Source organism: Astyanax mexicanus, chromosome 21, assembly GCF_023375975.1.
Source record: "Astyanax mexicanus isolate ESR-SI-001 chromosome 21, AstMex3_surface, whole genome shotgun sequence".
NCBI classification, from domain to species: domain Eukaryota; kingdom Metazoa; phylum Chordata; class Actinopteri; order Characiformes; family Acestrorhamphidae; genus Astyanax; species Astyanax mexicanus.
Window position 1 is genome coordinate 1,966,163 of NC_064428.1, and position 21,338 is coordinate 1,987,500.

Here is a 21,338-nt window from a genome sequence, read left to right on the forward strand (position 1 = left end):
GGGAACTTCAGGCCAATCAGCTTGATGGTTTTGCGGAGCGCGGTGGTCTAGTAGGGAAGCCCCCGCCACATCCCCCCACTGCCTCGCTGGGGAGGATTTTTTAGTTCTGCGAGTTTTAGCGCTGATGTTAAAACATATCTGGATATCATACCTGTCAAGTCTCCCGTTTTGGCCGGGAAACTACCGTATTTTACTCCTCTTTCCCGCCGTCCTCCCGTATTAATATTTTCCCGTAAATTTCCCGTATTATATTAAAATTAAAAAAACTTTATTATTGAGGAGACAGGGCACTCACCGATCTGTGTCTCTTAACCAATCGTGGTGCCGGTTCAAGGAGAAAGTCTCGCCTTTCAGGAGAAACAGCCAATCAGCTTGCTGGTTTCGCGGAGCGCAGAGGTATATCAGATTCTGATAATCTAAATTTAGTGTGTAAGTGGTTCACATGTGGTTATTTTAGATTTCTTGTAAACCTGTCTTAAAATGTAAGGAATACTAAATCTTGGTTGGGCTGGTGGGACGACTTTAAGCGGACGGAGGAAAATATCCCTTATTTTTAAATATAAAACTTGACAGGTATGGGATATACGGTGATTTTTGAACTAAGCAGATGGTGGTAACCTGGTTAAAAAGACTCGTCTCTAAATTAAAACACACAGATCAGGGTTTGAGAAAATAAAACTATATAATGTTTAACTTGCCCTGATCAACCAATAACTATTTCATTTTCAAACTGTTTTTATTAATTTAGAATTTCAGGATTACTGTAAGATATAATTAACGAAACATTAATTTAGCTAACCAGTTAGATAGAAGCTGGATGTTGTGGATATTCTGAATTTAGTACTATACTTAGTTTAAGTGAGTTTCTAAACCCTGGTCTCTGCCCTAAAATGATATGTTCTCCACCGGATTCAACTGATCAGCTAATAAACTAATATAATTAACTGGACTGAGCCCCGGATTTTTACATACCCAGGCAACGCCCCCGATAATACACATCAAAAAACTGAATCACAGCGCCCATCCACTCCTTCCCCATCTACCCTCCTGTCACTTCCTCCCAACGCAGGCGCTTGAGAACGCGCCCCATAGAGACGCGCGCCCAGGCATGTTTTTTTTTCCCCCGTCGGTGTACCTATAGGACAGGTGCTGTATTTACGATATAACGGGTCATAACAAGTAAGTAAGTAGATGGTGAATCATAAAACTAAATTATAGAACAAGGGTTGCCAACGCTGTTTTTTATTTTACATATATTTATTATTATTATATTATTTTATTATATTATATTTATAAATTTATTATTTATTTTATTTATTATATTGATTTTTTTTTTTGGGGGGGGGGGGGGGGGCGCCGATAGTATGTTCGCATACACCTCAAAAAGTATGTAGTTGCACCCCTGGCTGCAACATCACTGTTGCAAAAAGTTTTGGGAACGTCACTTCTAACATTCTCATAATGTTTCAATAATGTCTAGCTGAGAACTACTACTTATGTAAAAAACATTCTAATATCACTTAAACTAAAGCAATAAAACGTTTTTTTTTTTTTTTTTTGGTTTTCAGTAGTTTGATTGTACAACATCATGCCTTTATCTACATACAGTTCCACCTCAGTCTCACTGAAAAACCCTATTTTTGGTCTGTTTTTTTTTGTGCAGTTGCTCTTGCAGTGGCTCTGAGTGTGATCCTGACTAAGGGAATACAGTCGGTGGGCGAGTGGTGGATGATCCTGATCATCACCGTAGCTCTGCTGTGTCTACTCATCACTGTTATCATCATCTGGAGGCAACCACAGAGCAGCGTCAAAGCTGCCTTCATGGTGAGAGTCACCCAGCTGGGATTTTTTGTAATACTGATATTTTTCAGATTATCCAAACCAATCTAGCCCTTTCTCATCTCTGTGGAGGAATTTAGTTCCACTCTTCTTTATAGAATTACAGTTTTAATTCAGACACATTGGAGCATTTTCCAGAATAAAAGTCCTGTTTAAGATCATCTACAGCATCTCAATCATCCAGACTTTAACTAGACCTTTAACCCCAAAACCTTCATTTAGATTTTAGTTTTTAATCCATTCAGAGACAGTGAACTTTAGAGGTTTGTGTTCTTTAGGTCACTGTCCTGCTGCAGAACCCAAGTAAAGTACTCCTGAGCTTGAGGTCAGTAAGGAACAGATGGACGGATTCTGATTCTCCTTCAGGATTTTATGTTAGAGAACAGTAGAATTCCTACTTCCATCCATTACAGCAAGTTAAAGTCCAGCAGCTCCAGACCATCATCACACACACACACACACACTACCACCACCATGTTTTACATTTTACGTTCAGTATGTAAAAAGCAGTGTTTTTTATCTTGCAATTCTCCCATGGAGATCATTTTACCCGTTTGTCTCTTTATTCTTATTATTGAATCATTAACACTGATCTTAACTGAGGTGAGTGAGATCCTGCAGTTCTTTAAATGTTGTTCTGGGTTCTTTTATGGATCTCCTGGATGAGTTCTTCATGCCCTTTTGGAGTAATTTTGTTCGGTCGGCCGGTCACTCCTGGGAAGGTTCACCAGCGCTCCATGTTTTCTCATCTATTGTTGAGTTTCTTCAGATGGGGGTATAATAATTATGAGTTTCTTTGTTTTTACCAAATTGAAAACCTCTGGAATATAATCAAGAGGAAGATGGATGATCACAAACCATCAAACCACCAAACTGAACTGCTTGAATTTTTACACCAGGAGCAAGGCAGCATAAAGTTACCCAAAAGCAGTGTGTAAGACTGGTGGAGGAGAACATGATGCCAAGATGCATAAAATAAAACTGTGATTAAAAACCACCAAATATTGATTATTTCTGAACTCTTAAATCTTAATGAATATGAACTTGTTTTCTTTGCATTATTTGAGGTCTGAAAGCTCTGCATCTTTTTTGTTATTTCAGACATTTCTCATTTTCTGTAAATAAATGCTCTAAATGAGAATATTTTTATTTGTAATTTGGGAGAAATGTTGTCTGTAGTTTATAGAATAAAACAACAATGTTCATTTTACTCAAACATAAACCTATAAATAGCTATATTAATATACTATATTATTCTATTTACTATTTTGTTCATGCTAAACTCTGCAGGTTCCTCTGCTGCCGGTGCTTCCTGTGGTTAGCACCTTTGTGAATGTTTATCTGATGGTTCAGCTGGGAGCAGATACGTGGATCCGCTACTCCGTCTGGATGGCAGTAGGTAAGATGAACATCTCAAGCTGGGGTTTCCACTGTTGTGTTGGAAAGTTTTTTTAACAAATTAAACCAAATCAAATCCAACAAATACGACTAATGTTCTCATCTGAGGGCTGAAACTACAGTACGTCAGTTTCAGTTTTAGCGGCTAATGGCTAAAGCAGGTCTGACTGTAACAGCTTTATTAATGGTAGAGATAGAGAGAGAGAGACAGGAGGTAACATAGACATGAGGGCGACCCTGAATCACCGACATCCACCAGCACCTCAGTTACACTCAGCATAAACACCATTAAAAAATGTCAAATTTTATGTTCAGATGAAAAAATAGATTTGTATTTAGTCTTCCTTTTGATTTTATTTAACTAAAATATGAATTAGCAGCTAAGCTTGGTTTTATGACCTACAACCTACTGTATGTTTCGCACTGTAAGGCACACTTAAAATCCTTAAATTTCCAGAAAAAAAATTATGAATTTTATCAGTCAGATTGTGTGTATTATTGGCCTGTAGTATGCTGCTAACCTCAGTTAGCATTGCTGCAGCAGCATTAGCATTAGCTGCTTACTGTGCTAAGTGCTAGCTTTTTTGCCGTTCAGAGGTGAGAAGGATCAGCCTGTAGCCTGCTGTAAACCCCGGTTAGCACTGCTGGAGCAGCATTAGCATTAGCCACTAGTATTGGCTAGTATTATTGGTAGGACGAACCACTAGCTAATGTTGCCCTGGATTACCAGAACACTCAGGGTTCTTCAGTGTAGCACTGTCGGGCAGCATTAGCCGCTAACCGCAGCTAGTCTTAGTGGAACTCTGGAAATCTAAGCGTATCTAACTGTAAATAAACAGAAGTGCTTTATTCACCCAGATAACCCGTTTTAAGGAGATAAATCTGTGTAGATTAACATCCAGCGCTAGTTTAACTTTAAAAGAAAATGTTTTTTAAGAATTACAGTTTTGTTTACTTAACTTAGCTTAGCTTTATAGACCAGCTGAATTAGAAGGAAAACATGGGGACACCCCTGTTCCTTACTAGAGTCGCATAATGAGCCTTATAATCCGGTGCACCTTGTAGTGTGAAAAATACGGTACATCAAACCAAGTTTACCTAAGGTAGCCTGGGGGGTGACTACACACTGATGGTGAGGGTCAGCAACTGGTGGAAATACCCAGTATGCAAATAAATTGTGCCAAAACCAATAGAAAACAGACAAAACTCAAGTTATTATAAGTTGATTTAATATTTAATTAATTAATTTAATATTTGGAAATATTCAATTTTACGTAAAATAGACTTACTTTTGCTTTTGCTACATTATTGTCAGAATTACCATTAGTTGCATAGGCCCTACAATATAACCCTGTGGGACTCCACTAGATATGGTAAAATCTGCAAAAACTGAGCTGTTTCTTCTCATTCTGACCTCAGGTCTGCTGATCTATTTCGGCTATGGAGTTTGGCACAGCGTCCAGAAGAAACGTGAAGAAGCTCCTCCCCGTATCCCGGTTAACACACTGATAGAAACGGCTCTGTAACGACTCTAAACTGAGTCACACACACACACACACACCAAACTTCAGATAAAAAAACAAACAATACCTATTTACAAAAAATGTGTGTGCGGTTAGGCAGCTTTTTTTTGTAAATAGTTATTGTTTGTTTTTTTATCTGAAGTTTGGTGTGTGTGTGTGTGTATTGTGTGTGTGTGTGTGTGTGTAGTGTGTGTAGTGTGTGTGTGTGTGTGTGTGTATAGTGTGTATAGTGTGTAGTGTGTGTGTGTGTATAGTGTGTATAGTGTGTATAGTGTGTGTGTGTGTGTGTGTGTATAGTGTGTATAGTGTGTATAGTGTGTAGTGTGTGTGTGTGTATAGTGTGTATAGCGTGTAGTGTGTGTGTGTGTGTATAGTGTATAGTGTGTAGTGTGTGTGTGTGTGTGTGTGTGTGTGTGTGTGTGTGTGTGTGTGTGTGTGTGCGCGCGGTTAGGCAGCTATTTTATTTTGTAAATAGTTATTGTTTTTTTATCTGAAGTTTGGTGTGTGTGTGTGTGTGTGTGTGTGTGCGGTTAGGCAGTTATTTTTTTTTTTGTAAATAGTTATTGTTTTGTGTGTGTGCAGTGTTGTTCTTTTTTGTGTTTCTCTGTGTTTTTTATATAATAAATCTGTTAATGTTTAAGAAATGTCTCTTTTTTCTTGTTGTAATACAGTAATTATATAATAATAATACAGTGTAAAATAAGTTTAATTATATTCTAATAGGTATTAGGTCATAGGTCGGCAATAGGCGGCCCGCAAGCAAGAAACATCTGGCCCGTGCGCCCCCAATGGTCAGTCCACAGATTTCACCCACATCAGCCCACTTGAATGTCTGTTTGTCATTTTAAGAGATTTGACCAAATTAAATAAAGCCCAAAGCCCAGTGTGTGTGTGTGTGTGTGTGTGAAGTCTAGTAGGCGACAGTGTAACAGTACAGGTACAGAATGAGTTGTGGTGCAGGGTGAAGTAAAGTGCCGCGTGCAGTGAGTTCGTATGAGATGGCAGAGGGGTAGGTTGTTGTCCAGGACTTCAACTAGCCAACCAGTCCAGTGCAGCAGCTTCGCCTCCAAATCCCTCGTCGCAGAGGACACCGTAGTCCCAAAGAAGTTCCTCGTTGACTTGGATGTCCTTAAGCGTGAGGAAAATGGGATGCCATCTTGTTCCCTCTGGGAGTGGAAGTTTGAAAACGTGTGGCTTCACATTTGGACTTCTCCTTGAATGGTTCATCCGACGACCAAACGTGTCCTGGTGTGGGTGACACTGGCATGGAGAATGTTGGGCGTCTATGCAGACCTTTTCCCCACATCCCGCAAAGAAGAAGACGTAACAGGCTTCGTCGAACAGCTGTTCCATTCGCCGATTCCCTTCTTCCTGGGTGACGTACTCTCCATGGTAGTCGCACACCACCTCTCCCTTGGAAAAGGGCATCGTCGCAATCACCCCTTCAAAAGAGAATAAGACATAGTGGTTAGGGTGGTACTATTAAAAAGAATTCATGGTAAGGGTGGTAATATTAAAAATGTTAATGGTTAGGGTGGAAATATAAAAATTGCAAAAAAAAAAAAAATTAAATATGACACTTTTAATAGAATCCTGGCATAACATCAAATGGCCTTACCTTTGTTCTTTGGTGGCCCAAAGTCTTTCAGGCAAAGTCCTTTCCAAGACTGTTCCTGAATGCGCCGGATGATGTCCGGACTCTTGATGTGGTCCTTTACAGGGACCCAAGACGTGACCACATCCATGGCGCTTGGAGAGTTGGCAGACCAGTTCTCAGCAAGGAGCAGATTGCGTACCCTGGCCTCTGTGGGGCGGTTCCTGAACTTGAACTTGTCTGTGAAAAATGGAGAAGACATTTGAGTTGGTTAGAACGTGAGTATGTGACAGAAATACACGTATGGGTTATTTTATTACTTGTGTAATAGAGTATTGTTACTTGTGTAACAGAGTAGTAATAATTGAGTTTATTTGTTATCACTTTTTATTTGTTTTAATTAGCTTGGAGTGCCAGTTCCTCTGCCCAGAGGGTGGGTGTGGGGCCATTGTTGACAGCCTTCAGCGTCATTATGGCCAGCACCACCCTTATTTGCTGGTAAATACTTTTTTTTGTTATTCAAATGTGTTATGTACATATATTTATGTAAAACAAATGGATCTAAATTGATACTATTTTTTTCTTCTTCTTGCATCTTATATGTAGATAAGACTTGTTGCCCAGAGACTGTGTGTTGATAAAAGAGAGAGGAAGTCATTACCCAAGATATATTGGATGCGCTGTTCACGCTGGACTGTCCTCCATTTGTTGCGAAAGTAACGAAGGCATTCGCGATCAAATCCACCGCCGACAATTTCCTCACATGTGGGTGTCGTGGCATGAACAGTCACAGGAAACAGGTCAAGAAAACTAAGCCAGGTGGACTTAGCCCTCCGCTTCCTTTCAATCGCAGAGCTGAAAGAGACATTCACACATTATAAGAACACATATTGACAGCACTGTCTGAAACAACAAGCTTTCAATCATGCTCATATAAAGATGCCCTTTATTCATTTATGAAATGACACAAAGCTTACCGACTACCACTAGGCTCTTCAGTGTCTCCATCCGATGAAGAGGATGAAGGGGAGTGGTCCCTCTTCGGAGCCTGTGGCTGTCCAGTTGCCTGTCCCACAGCATGTGAGCAGGAAGGCTGCTCATCATCCCCCTCTTCAGAACCTGCAGCAGAGCTAAAAGATGGGGCGAGTGTTATAAAGACCAATCCATGTGTAAAAACAACAACAGTAAAAAAAAAAAAAAGGGTTTGTTATATAAGATGCCTTGCTTAAAATTACCTCGGCTGGCTACTGGGGGCAACTGCTGGCAGGTCGGTCCCTGAAGCCTGTGGATACCTGTGTTAAAAAAAAAGACACACAATGTTATTATAAAGCTATATGTGGAGCAGTGCTTTTGGATGAGCCTTTAATCTGATGGACTTACAGTTCCCATAGCCGCTTCATATCAAGCCGCAGATTAACCACAGGAACTCCTTTCTGGCTGAGAAAGAAGCTGCCTCCATCATGAACATCGGGGCTGGACTTTTTCACGCTCCATGACCTGATGTGGGCAAAGTACATCTCCAGCCACTGTATTGAAACAAAAAATAAAAAAGGAACATTATTCATTTAGTGTATTTGACAAACTACATTCAAAACTGAATTTTAAATTATACATCTATATTATACATCTTGTACCTCTTCCTGTTGGGGAGTCAGGCTGATGTCAAAGTGGTCAAGGACAATGCCACTGGCTGACGGGGTTCGAGCTACCCAATGCTCTACCTGTATGGGTGAAAAAAATATATCTTCATTAGCCAGTTTGTATTTATAAAACATTTGAGAGAAATGCAAGGCATTAGGACAGCAAGAAAAGCTACCTTGAAGTTCAGCACAGCGCTCTCTGCCAGTTGATGCTCCTTCAGGAGTATCGCCTCACAGACGTACCGGAACATTATCTGCAGACTCTCTTCCACCCGTTGTCCCATTCTCAGTCTCCGACTGATATCGAGGACGCCAGGTTTCGCTGACTCGAGTACTCGGTCGTAGTCGTGCGTTGAAGATCTATCAGAGAGATAAACATGAAAGACAGGAAAAAAAAAAACACATTAGAATAGAGACATGAAAATAAATATGAACTTGTAACTAACAGTGCTATTTAGAAAGTGCCACTCACTCGTCAGCAGCAGCCAAGTCCAAGCGAGTGGCCATGGGCACGTTCGGACTGCTGGCCCTCAACTCTCTCAGGAGAGTAATGGCTCTGATCCTCTGTGCCGTCTGGATGTATCTCTCCCTGGCCTGATCGGACAGGTCCCGGTGGCAGCTGGTCAGATGGCGGTCAAGACGAGACTTCTGATACCCACATCCCGGAACAGGACACGGAGATGTCAGGATCGACACTTTCTGATTCGCCAGCTGAATCAGGATCCTCTTCTCCTCTACGTTTTCCACGTGATGTACTGTGGAAAGGTGCGCAGAGATGGAGGACAGCACCTTCTTGCAAACTGGACAGGGAGCCATCTGAAATAAATGAGCACATTTTTAAACATAGGACAAATAAATTGTGCTATCCAGCGCTTTGGAGTAGGTGGAGTAAGTGTTGTGTTTCAAAAGATGTTGTTGTCATGAGTTTCGGTTAACTTATATATTTATTTATTGATTGGCACTTTGGCGTAAAATCACATTAGGTTACTTAATGTCAATCCATACCTTGAGTCAACCTGCTTTCTATGGTGTACACTTAAAAAAACTTGCTTGTTTTAACTAGCTTTAATCATAGTTACACAAGGTAACTTGCATTTTGACGTTTCAACTTGCCTGGTCAATTCAGCTTCATTTATTCTGCATTTTCTTCTTAGGTAGCATCATAATCTATATTAGTGCTATAGGTAAATTTTACTCACCGGAGTTTCTTGATCCTTGATCAGCAACGGAGAACAAGCAGTCGGCAGTGTAGAGCTTCAACGGTGTGTTCCTGGATCAGCAGCGGAGATTCAGCAGTCTGTAGGGAAAGAAGTGAACTAGTTAAGAAGTGTGCTTCTACTTACACCAGAGCTTCTTGGTTAACACACCTCCTACCTCCCTAACCAAAGGTCTTACAAAGCGCAAAATGTGTCCATCTGACCGTCTAGTAGCCCTTATAAACTTACGTATACAGAGAAATACCTATTTTTACCCTTATTCAAAAACTTAAAATATACAATTTGGTAAACATAGACGCTTTGGTAAACAAATCCCCTAACTCAGTAAAACAAATTTATTAGAAAGCGCAAAATGTGTCCATCTGCCCGTCTAGTCGCCCTTATAACCTACTTATACCGAGAAATACATTTTAGTTAACCCTAGTTAAAACATTTACGGTGAAAACATTTACGGTGAATTTACACTGCACCAGAGACTCCAACAATCACAGCAGCCTTTCTCCTCACTGACAGAGTCCCTGTGAATCAGCAGGGATTTTATAAAGAACAGGGAAGCCTGAAACTTCTCTTCCAGGCTTCTCTGGACGCTTGAAAGCGGAACTAATTTTTTTTTCATGCGCTGCGCTGAGGATGCGTTACAGGCCAACACCTGCTCTGTGATTGGATAGACGCATTGCGTTGGACGGACTCATTAGATTGACACATTTCGAGCTTCCTGAGATCTTTGGTTAGGGAGTTAGGAGATTTGTTTACTAAAGTGTCTTTGTTTACCAAGGTGTATTTTTCAAGTTTTTCTAATAATGTTAATTAATATGTAATTATCGGTAATAAAAGGTTTATTACGGCGACTAGACGGACAGATTGACACATTCTGAGCTTCCTGAGATCTTTGGTTAGGGATTTAGGAGATTTATTTACTAAAGTGTCTCTGTTTACCAAAGCGTATTTGTATATTTCCTAACTGTACATCCTTTACATCCTAATAAAGTGCATTACCTTTACTTTCCAGTTCATCTCATTAACCTAATACCTATTAGAATATAATTAAACTTATTTTAAAATATTGTTAATATGTTATTAACGTATTACACTACAAGAAAAAAAGAGACATTTCTTAACTATAACATATGTATTTGTATAACGTGCACACACACACACACACACACACACACACACACACACACACACATACACACACACTCTTTCTCTCTCTCTCTCTCACACACACACACACACACACACACACACACATACACATACACACACACTCTTTCTCTCTCTCTCTCTCTCACACACACACACACACACACACACACACATACACACACACTCTTTCTCTCTCTCTCTCTCACACACACACACACACACACATACACATACACACACACTCTTTCTCTCTCTCTCTCTCACACACACACACACACACACACACACACACACATACACATACACACACACTCTTTCTCTCTCTCTCTCTCTCACACACACACACACACACACACAAACACAGCAAACTTTAAAACTTAATATTTACAAAAAATAACTATTTACAACTGTTAACTATTTACAAGTAAGTAAAGAGCTACTTGTATTCACAGTGGTCTACGAGCGGAATTTCTTTGGCTGGTGGTCTTCCCAGAGTGTCCTTCTCAGATTTCCAGGCCTGGTTCTGTAAAGATCAGAGGTTTGTTAGAAGTCTGACTGACAGTAGATATCAGACACAAGGTATAAACAGCATAACACCATTTTAATGAATGCTAATTAGTCTGCAAGATCAAAAATCCTGTATGCTATGTTTTACTATATTCTGTGCCTGTTCATGTGATTTCCCCCACCGGGTTCAACTAAAAACTCAACTTTGCATTGCAAACTATACTTAAAATCCAAGTAAATGTTAAGAAAAAAAACATAATTAGAATACTGTCTGATGTAATTGTAGGATTAGAATATTTTAGTAATAATAGATTAATAGAATAATAGATTTAGTCGAAAAGTTTAATTTTAGTGAACCTCCAATTGCTTTGTCAAATAAAATTGTATAACCTCTGGGAGACCTTGAAGAGTCAGAGGCTGTGATGGTCTGCACTTTACATATGAATTATGTTTGTAACTAATAGAGATGGTTAGAATGCGTACGTGTGTGGGCAGATAGATGTCGTAAATCCACATCCACAGCATGGAACCCTGAGCACGAGCCATAGATGACCTTTAACCTCTGGCCTTCCTCCACAGTCAAGTCCACCAAGAGGGGTTTGTGTACTAGGTCACCAAATGATTGCCAGAGAGGAGGAGACAAGGTTATTAATACTCAAATGAATAACTGTGTGTGTGTGATCAATTTCAGTACTAGTACTAGTATTGATATAGAAGTTCTACTATAAGCTCTTAATAAATTCTATCACAAAAGATCAATAAAATGACCAATGTTCATGTAAAAGATTTTATCAGTTCTAATTTCTTAACCTTTTGAACTTTATGCACATTCAAACAAGGCATTAATTGCATTATGTATCTACATTAGCTCCACTGACCTTAAAAGCCATGAACTTATGGTAAGGCTTTGGAGCACAGGCGTACACCTCCACAGAGTTCTTCAGAGCAAGAACCAAAAATTTGATTGTCTCATACCTAAACAGGAAAAGAAAAGGTCTGAGTGAAACATCCCAAACCCTCCACCTGATGCATTAATCTACCGCACAAGCGTAAGAAATGACTTCTTAAAAGTCACAGCAGGATTCAGTTAATTCTTTAAAACTGAAACGGCTTTATTGTCTTGTGTCCAGAAATGAACTTGGAACATACCAACTTTGTAGTGGACACAGCCTTCCAGGTCCCCAACTGTGGTCAAGCCCTGCTTCTTCTCCACCTCCGGGTCATTGTGCAAGATCTTGTTCCTCAGCCAGGACAGATAATACACTCGCAATTTGTTCTTCTTCCCTGGGGCAAAAAAGGGAAACAGGAAAAAAAAAGTGAACTGTGAATCTTCTATTAATTGGATATAAATATAAATATATTTTTATATTAGACATAATACCTTTTGTTAATAAAGAAAAATAAATTTCTCTTAATGGTATATGAATATAAAGGGGGGAATACCAGCTATTATGGGGGATTAGACGGACAGATTGACACATTTTGAGCTTCCCAAAACCTTTTGTTAGGGAGTTAGGGGATGTGTTTACTAAAGTGTCTTAGTTTACAAAGGTGTATTTTTGAAGTTTTTTAATATTTTTAGTGCACAAATAGTCCCGCCCCCCCAAAAAAAAAATAATTCTATTCTAATATCCCCCACTAATCTAAACCTAGCTAATCTAAACCTAATGCTAAAGCTAACCCCTAATCTAACGGTAAAAACTTTGAAATAACGGGAAAGAAAACCTCTCAAATCGAACCCTAATCTAACACTATAACTATATTTTTATTTTATATAAAGCTACGGCCTGATAATCACCATATAACAACGTATTACTGTTAACGAAAATGAACGAAATAACGAAAACTGAAACTGAAAGTTCCCCTTAACTGAAACTAATAAAAACGGTAATTAAAAGAAAAAAATAAAACGAACTGAAATTACAGATTGAATACCCTCATTTTTGTGTTTGTTAATTTATTTATAAGCGCTGTATCCACTACAGCAGCTTAACAGCGGGCGGTGTTGTGCCGTTTCTGCTCGCGAAGGGGAGCCGGGGTTCAGATGTCGGCATCGCGGTCCACGGATTTGCTTACATTTACAGCGCTGGAGCTAGCTGCGAAATAATGACAGAAAACTCTGAGGAAACTGCAGAATTCTGTACGGTATTAGAATATGAGCTTGAGTGACATACAAAAACTGTTTTGTAGAGAAATAGGAGATGAGAATATTTAAGGAAACAGCTGTAACTTTGAATAACTCACACTGAACACCCCATGCTGCAGGATAAACTGATAAATCTGATCATTTCAGTGGTTGGTTAGTTGTTAGGGATTTATTGTCACTTCAGCACAAATGTGGCTATTTGTGGCGATAATTTTGGTGAAAATTAGTGAAACCTGTAATAATGTTATAAAATGTTCACATTAGGGCTGCAGCTATTATTTTACAAAAATGGGTGACGTTTAAATTAAGAATAAAATTATAAATAATGCAAAAACAGACAGGTGCTGTAATTTAAATATAGCTTTATCTGTTTTTTTTCTTCTTCAAATGAGCTCCTTAGCCAGAGAAACGCGTCTCATCAGCTGTACTGGTGGTTCGGTGCGTGAGCGGAAAATGAGTTGAGAAAGCTGAAGAGCGCGGACTTTATAGGTTCAGGATAAAATGAGCTTTTATCAGAAAAGTCTGGAGGGGGTTCTAAAGTAGAACCCGACAAAACAGAAAATTCTGCTCATTGTTTCATTTAATATCTAACAGCGCAAACCGCTTTAAACGGGTGAGTTTTACAGCAGAACAGCAGGAGGCGGCATGATTTAATGTCTGTTTGTAGTGAAGGAAAAAGAGATGTTTTATTTTAACTCCATTATTTTAGAAACTATTTGTTTTATTAATTTGTTTACAATAAAGCTTATTTATATATAAGGAGAAGTACAGTCCTCTAATAATCCTGACTAACCAGTAATTATTATTTCAGTGCAGCTGATGCTGCGAATATCCTTAAACAGTTTTAGTCCTGCCCTTTTTCATTTCGTCTAAAAATAATTTAAATACTGAAAATATCAAGTGTTAATTTGATTTTATTTACTTAGATTTTCGTTTCTGAAGAAGAGACTTCAGTTATTTTATAATAGAGCTTATAGATAGGTCAGGGCGCATTCCAAATGCACTCCTGCCATCAACGCTAAGCACAGTTTCGTTTGGAGAGAAATGCTACAACACCGATGCAGTTGAAATTCTATTCTTTTTCAGTAAATGAAGCAACATCACAGATTACTAATCATGAGAGAAAATATAGACTTTGGGACACTGGATTGTAAAAATGGACGCCTTACCCGTTGAAAGTCTTGCTCACTCTTGAACCCTTGCACGTTCCAAGTAGCTGCCCGCAGATGTGCCGGATTAAAATCGGCGCGGCCAAATAAGAAAATCGGCCGATGCCGATTGATAAAAAAATAACAAAAATCGGCCGATTAAAACAGTGACCTCCTAAAAATCTAAAGGGATTAGGAAAATCAAGAAACGTAAACACTCACCACTGATAGAGTTCCCCAGAGCTTTCTGAGCTGGACTCAGACGGAGCCTCAACTGGCAGTTGGGCTACAGCCGGAACAGCTGGAACAGCAGGAGCAACAGGAGCCGGGTCTTCAGTTGGGATGCCAACCACAGCATTCCCTCTGCTCTGCAGCTCCTCGATCATCCTGCAAGGAATAAAAGACATGTTTACATTTAGCTTTCTTACAATAGAATAAGAAACGTACTTTATGATTTCTAAAAGTAACCATGGTCAGCATCTTACCTGTCAACAGGGTCAGGGCTCTGCACGATCCTGGTGATGAGAGAGTACTCCCAGACACGGCCAGTACGGAGCAAATTGTTGGCAGCTCTCTTGGCAGATTCCACCACAGCCAGAATGTCCGCTTCTGAGGAGTTCTTCATGCAGGATCTTCTGAGGTGAACCGGAAGGCTCCAATGAGTCTTCTTGCACATAGGACACAGGAGGAAGGTCCTATTGCTAGCTGGCCTGTAAAACAGAAACAGAAAAAAAAGAGAAATAGACATTAGATATCTTCACATATTTATTGTCCCTGTAAAGCTAAATTTACATAGAATTGTTCAGCATTACGTGATACTAAAACAAGTAAGGTTCCCATAGCATTTTCCTTGTAGCCAAGTCAGAGATAGTTTACTACAGTAAATCAAAGACAAACTTGTACTTACTCAGCAGAAGCAGCAGCAGAAGAAGAAGAAGCAGCAGAAGAAGCCATCTCAGACAGTCAAGAGGATTCCTGGTCACTGGAGCAGAGAAGGTCAAGGAGGTCAAGGAGGTCGCTGATCTTGGTAGGACAAGGATCAGAGGTGGTTTGGGAGGCTCAAACCAGCTGCTTATATGCTACTGTAAACAAAAGGACACGCCTCCCACTTGACTGGGGTATCACCTGGTTGGATGATGGCTGTGGTCCAGAGGGGGCCAATGAGGTGACAGGTTGAACTCTGAATTGAGGGACAAGTCATATGCTAATTAAGTCAATTCACAGGCTGGGAGACAGCAGGCTGGGTGAGGTGGCAGTGAGAGGCTGGGAGACAGCAACCAGTTCTCAACCTGAGAGTATGGGTACAGGAATTATTCTTACATATTTGGAAAGCACTCATCACAAGCTTTCCATAGGTACCAAACATGTGCCAAGTTGATATATGGGTACTATAGGTTGAGAAGCTGGGAACTGCAACACCAGTGTTGCAGTTCCCACCCTCTCAACCTGTAACTTCCAGATATGTGCACATATTTGGTATCTTTGGAAAGCTTGTGATGAGTACATTCCAAATATGTAAGAATAATTCCTGTAACTTACTCACAGGCTGAGAACTGGTTGCTGTCTCCCAGCCTCTCACTGCCACCTCACAGGCCTCATGGGGGCAGGCCTCATTAGCATGGCCTATCAACTCCAATCCAATCCAATCCACCTTTATTTATATAGCACTTTAACACTTTCGAAGAAAGGACAAAGTGCTGTACATAAAATAAAAGAATAATAAGAATAGAAATAGGTACATACAACAATCAATACAATCAACACTTTAGGTATCAAAAGCTAAGGAGAAGAGGTAGGTTTTAAGAAGCGATTTAAAACTGGATAGTGTGGAGGCCTGTCTGATGTGCAGGGGCAAACTATTCCATAACCTAGGTGCCACTACAGCGAAGGCACGGTCCCCTCTAAACTTGTATTTGGTTTTTGGGACACTTAGGAGCAGTTGGTCAGCTGACCTGAGCGAGCGTGTGGGCTTGTAGATGTGTAGCAGCTCTGAAAGGTAGGGTGGTGCTAGACCATTTAGAGATTTAAAAGTAAATAAAAGGATTTTAAAATGAATCCTAAAATAAATGGGCAACCAGTGGAGTGAGACTAAAATGGGGGAAATGTGCTCATATTTACGTGTGCCAGTTAAAAGCCGTGCTGCTGCATTTTGTACAGATTGTAACCGGGCGAGAGAAAAGCCACTAACTCCCGTATACAGTGAGTTACAGTAATCCAACCGGGTGGTAACAAAGGCATGGATTACTGTCTCAAACTGTGTTTTTGGGACAACAGATTTTATTTTGGCCAGCTGTCTCAGGTGAAAAAAGCTTGATTTTACCACTGCTTTGATTTGAGTGTCCAGCTTGAGATCTGAGTCCATTTTTACTCCCAGATTTGTAATGATAGGTTTAGTATACTGAGCCAAAGAACCTAGATCTACCGGTTGGGACCCAGTGGTGCCACCGAAGACCATCACTTCTGTCTTATCTTCGTTTAGCTTAAGAAAGTTACCCGCCAACCATGCTTTTATGTCCTCAAGACATTTTAACAGAGGTCCAATAGAGCACTTATCTTTTTTCTTTAGTGGCACATAGATTTGACAATCGTCTGCATAGCAGTGAAAAGAAATTCCATGCTTCCTGAGTATGGAACCAAGAGGGAGCAGATACAGGGAAAAAAGCAGTGGGGCTAATATTGAGCCCTGTGGAACCCCACAAGGGAAAGGTGCAGAAGTTGACTTAGAATCGGCAAGGCTAATACAGAACGTTCTATCAGTTAAAAATGACCTGAACCATTTCAGGGCTATGCCCCCAATGCCCACCCACTGCTCCAAGCGGGAGATCAGAATTTCATGGTCCACTGTATCAAAAGCAGCAGTTAAATCAAGGAGTAAGAGAACAGCACAGTCACCAGAATCAGTGAATACAAAGATATCGTTAAAAACTCTTAAGAGAGCTGATTCCGTGCTATGCAAAGTTTTAAAACCAGATTGAAAAATATCAAGAATATTGTTCTCCTCCAGAAAAAACATTAGCTGGCTATAAACAACCTTTTCCAGGATTTTTGACAAAAAGGGCAATTTTGAAATGGGTCTGAAATTTGCAAGCACTGTAGGATCCAGACCAGGTTTTTTGATCAGAGGTTGTACTACTGCGTGTTTTAGGTTTTGTGGAACTACACCTGTAAGTAGACTACTGTTTACAATTTCAAGAACCGAAAGTCCTATAGTAGGAAAAACCTCTTTAAAAAGTCGTGGAGGGACAGCATCGTTTGGAGAGCCTGAGGGCTTTAACTGATCAACAATCTTCTGTACACAGGACAGAGATACAGACTCAAAAGTATTAAAAATGGCATCACAGGGGACAGAAACTGAGGGGTCGTTTGAGGGAACAGTGATTTGTGCCCTAGTAAGAGCAATCTTATTAATAAAAAAGTGTAGAAAATTTTCACAAACAGCAGGAGAATTCTCTATACAGGTGGTCTGGGAAGCATTAAGAACCTTATTAATAGTCTGAAACAGAACATAAGGCTTGTGAGTGTTAGACAGAATAATTTCGGAAAAATGTTTTCTTTTTTCATCTTTCACAACTTTCTGATAGAGACGCCAACACTCCCTTAATGATTGAAAAGACACTTGCAATTTATCCTTTTTCCACTTCCGCTCAGCTCTACGGCATTCACGTTTAACAGCACGAGTAGTGTCATTTAGCCAGGGCTCAGATTTAGCTTTTGGTTTCCTGATTTTTAAAGGAGCCACAAAGTCCATAACAGTTTGGCAGGTAGAGTGAAACAAAGAGCTAAGCTCCTCCGAGCTGTTTGACTTAGACTCATTAAAAAGGTTTTTCTGACTGAAAACATCCGAGAACTGATCAGCAGTGGAATGGTTTATAATACGACAGCGCCTAACAGGGGCGCACAATTTACCAGTGCTACTGTCTGTAAGAAGAACATCAAAAATCACAGGCTTATGATCTGAGAAAACAGCGTCACAGATCTCCAGATTTGAAACAGGCAGACCATATGATAGCACCAAGTCAAGTGTGTGTCCAAGTTCATGTGTAGATCCCACCACAGATTGCACGAGACTAAAAGAATCAATAAGATTTAAAAAGTCCTTTACCATTGGTTTTTCAGGACAACAGACATGAATATTAAAATCTCCTACAATCAGGACACGGTCATAATTAGGCATAATTTCAGCCAAAAAATCCGAAAAGTCATTAATAAATTCCTTATTATATTTGGGAGGTCTATACACCACTGCACACAACACTGTGTGAGAGCGACCAACTTCAAAAGCACTCAGTTCAAAGCTGCCGTGTAGGGATAGATGAGATAGCTGTTTACATTTATAATCATTCTTAAAGACAGTTGCTATGCCTCCCCCTCGGCCCGACATCCGCGGGGAGTTCATAAAGGAGCAATCCAGTGGTAAAAGTTCAGTGAAAGCATCGGACTCACCAGTACCCAGCCATGTCTCGGTCACGCAAAGAAAGTCCAGTCCTTTCGAGGTGAAGAAATCCTTGATAATAAAAGTTTTGTTTGTCAGCGATCTGGCGTTTATCACGCCAAACCTAGCAGGAGCCGGCATATCCGCAACGTTAGAGGTACAGGGAGTCCTACACAAAGACCGCAAATTACGCAGATTTACTCCACGCCGGCGGAGTCGAGGGGAGCAGGGACCGCGAGGTTGAAACACTCCATCCCGATCCACGACAGGCACCAAACATTCGCCAACAGGGTCCAGAAAGCGCCGTGAGAGAGAAAAGCGAGGCATCGCGCCGCATACAGACCGTGAGATACCCTCCAATACTAAGGCCTTCATCCTCGCCAGTTTGCCGCTGCGTTTCCCACGCCGGCGATGGCGTTTTCGGCGAGGAGTTGGAGCCGGGGCGCGGCACAGGTAAGCTGGTATCCCCGAAAGAAACGGTGGTAGCAGTGAAAGCATCGGACTCACCAGTACCCAGCCATGTCTCGGTCACGCAAAGAAAGTCCAGTCCTTTCGAGGTGAAGAAATCCTTGATAATAAAAGTTTTGTTTGTCAGCGATCTGGCGTTTATCACGCCAAACCTAGCAGGAGCCGGCATATCCGCAACGTTAGAGGTACAGGGAGTCCTACACAAAGACCGCAAATTACGCAGATTTACTCCACGCCGGCGGAGTCGAGGGGAGCAGGGACCGCGAGGTTGAAACACTCCATCCCGATCCACGACAGGCACCAAACATTCGCCAACAGGGTCCAGAAAGCGCCGTGAGAGAGAAAAGCGAGGCATCGCGCCGCATACAGACCGTGAGATACCCTCCAATACTAAGGCCTTCATCCTCGCCAGTTTGCCGCTGCGTTTCCCACGCCGGCGATGGCGTTTTCGGCGAGGAGTTGGAGCCGGGGCGCGGCACAGGTAAGCTGGTATCCCCGAAAGAAACGGTGGTAGCGTTTTATGTCCACCGCGATCCGACTCTTTATCCAGCGAAAAGCTGGCAGGGAACCGAAGGTCCATCAGTGTTTGGCGATCATACACCAAAAGAGAGTTTGCATTTTCAACGCCAAAAAGCACCAACACCACAACCACGCACAGCGCCAGAAGCGACAGACGGCAAGCCCCACACACTGGCGCCATCTTGAATCACTCAATCAACTGGCCTGATGTGCCCATTTACAAGCTGGGAGCACAAGTCAGATGCTAATTGAGTCAATTCACAGGCTGGGAGACATTGAGATTGAGAGGCTGGGAACTGCAACTCCAGGGTCTCAGCCTCTCATTCTGTAACATCCAGATATATGCACATATTTGGAATCTATGGAAAGCTTGTGATGAGTACATTCACAATATGTAAGAATAATTCCTGTAACATACTCAAAAACTGAGATATTTTAGGTCAAATTAGCCAATTTTTGCCAGGTTCAGAATTGATTCCGCTTAAATTGGTTAGAATGGCAACCCCTGTAAAATCTTTAATTCTAATTTAAGTGAGTACTTTCCAAATATGTAAGAATCATTCCTGTAACATACTCAAAGGCTGAGATATTTTAGGTCAAATTATTATATTTTGGGCAGGTTCCAATTTTTATTTTTCCAGCTGAAGTTGGTATTGTTCAAACCCGTGTTAAATCTAGTGTTGTTGTAAAGACTAAGATTAGTTCTTTCCAAATATGTAAGATACATCCCTGGGGAATGCTCACAGGCTGAGAATTTTAAAGCCAAATCAGCCCATTTTGGCTAGGTTCAAAAAAAAAAATTGTTCCAGCTGAAGTTGGTATTTTTCCAACCCGTGTTAAATCTTTATTCCTGAAGATATCTGCACAAATATAGTGTTGTTGTAAAGATTAAGCTTAGTTCTTTCCAAATATGTAAGATACATCCCTGGGGAATGCTCACAGGCTGAGAATTTTAAAGCCAAATCAGCCCATTTTGGGCAGGTTCAAAAAAAAATTTGTTCCAGCTGAAGTTGGTATTTTTCCAACCGGTGTTAAATCTTTATTCCTGAAGATATCTGCACAAATATAGTGTTGTTGTAAAGACTAAGATTAGTTCTTTCCAAATATGTAAGATACATCCCTGGGGAATGCTCACAGGCTGAGAATTTTAAAGCCAAATCAGCCCATTTTGGGCAGGTTCCAATTAAAAATTTTTCCAGCTGAAGTTGGTATTTTTCCAACCCGTGTTAAATCTTTATTCCTGAAGATATCTGCACAAATATAGTGTTGTCGTAAAGATGAAGCTTAGTTCTTTCCAAATATGTAAGACACATCCCTGGGGAATGCTCACAGGCTGAGAATTTTAATGCCAAATCAGCCCATTTTGGGCAGGTTCCAATTAAAAATTTGTTCCAGCTGAAGTTGGTATTGTTCAAACCCGTGTTAAATCTTTATTCCTGAAGATATCTGCACAAATCTAGTGTTGTTGTAAAGACTAAGACTGAATGCTCACAGGCTGAGAATTTTAAAGCCAAATCAGCCCATTTTGGGCAGGTTTCAATTAAAAATTTGTTCCAGCTGAAGTTGGTATTTTTCAAACCTAAGACTAAGATTAGTTCTTTCCAAATATGTAGGATACATCCCTGGGAAATGCTCACAGGCTGAGGAATTTCCAGTCAAATGTACCCAAAGCATTTTGTTGCATGAGAGCCGAGCGACAAAATTTGCATATTTGGCCATAAAATATCCGTATTTCACTCAATTTGAGTGAGGAGTGGTTGA

At 40.6% G+C, this 21,338-nt stretch overlaps 2 protein-coding genes and 1 long non-coding RNA gene across 3 annotated transcripts in view; 1 reads left to right on the top strand and 2 right to left on the bottom strand.

Moving 5' to 3' along the window:
* The window catches only part of LOC111194578 (protein diaphanous homolog 1-like), a 275,332-nt gene that overhangs the window by 1,213 nt on the left and 252,781 nt on the right, over positions 1-21,338 (bottom strand). The window lies entirely within an intron of this gene.
* On the top strand, positions 1,824-4,796 carry LOC125785721 (uncharacterized). The gene is made up of 2 exons (XR_007428051.1): positions 1,824-3,238; positions 4,657-4,796. It is a non-coding gene; the product is annotated as an uncharacterized LOC125785721 (long non-coding RNA).
* On the bottom strand, positions 5,449-19,758 carry LOC125785867 (uncharacterized). The gene is made up of 13 exons (XM_049470044.1): positions 18,944-19,758; positions 14,644-14,868; positions 14,381-14,545; positions 11,743-11,839; positions 8,467-8,810; positions 8,171-8,354; positions 7,989-8,075; positions 7,735-7,880; positions 7,590-7,646; positions 7,332-7,484; positions 7,016-7,209; positions 6,379-6,594; positions 5,449-6,202 (listed from the first exon to the last, which is right to left on the bottom strand). Exons 1-13 carry the CDS (start codon positions 19,756-19,758, stop codon positions 5,790-5,792), a joined length of 3,096 nt encoding a protein of 1,031 aa, XP_049326001.1. The 3' UTR covers positions 5,449-5,789.

Bases quoted from the DNA above. Each gene is read 5' to 3' on its own strand.
- LOC125785867 (XM_049470044.1), bottom strand. From the start codon at position 19,758: ATGGCGCCAGTGTGTGGGGCTTGCCGTCTGTCGCTTCTGGCGCTGTGC. The intron at 8,355-8,466 runs GTGAGTGGCACT...TCTCTCTGATAG, and splicing joins GACTTGGCTGCTGCTGACGA to ATCTTCAACGCACGACTACG. The intron at 7,881-7,988 runs GTACAAGATGTA...GTTTCAATACAG, and splicing joins TGACTCCCCAACAGGAAGAG to TGGCTGGAGATGTACTTTGC.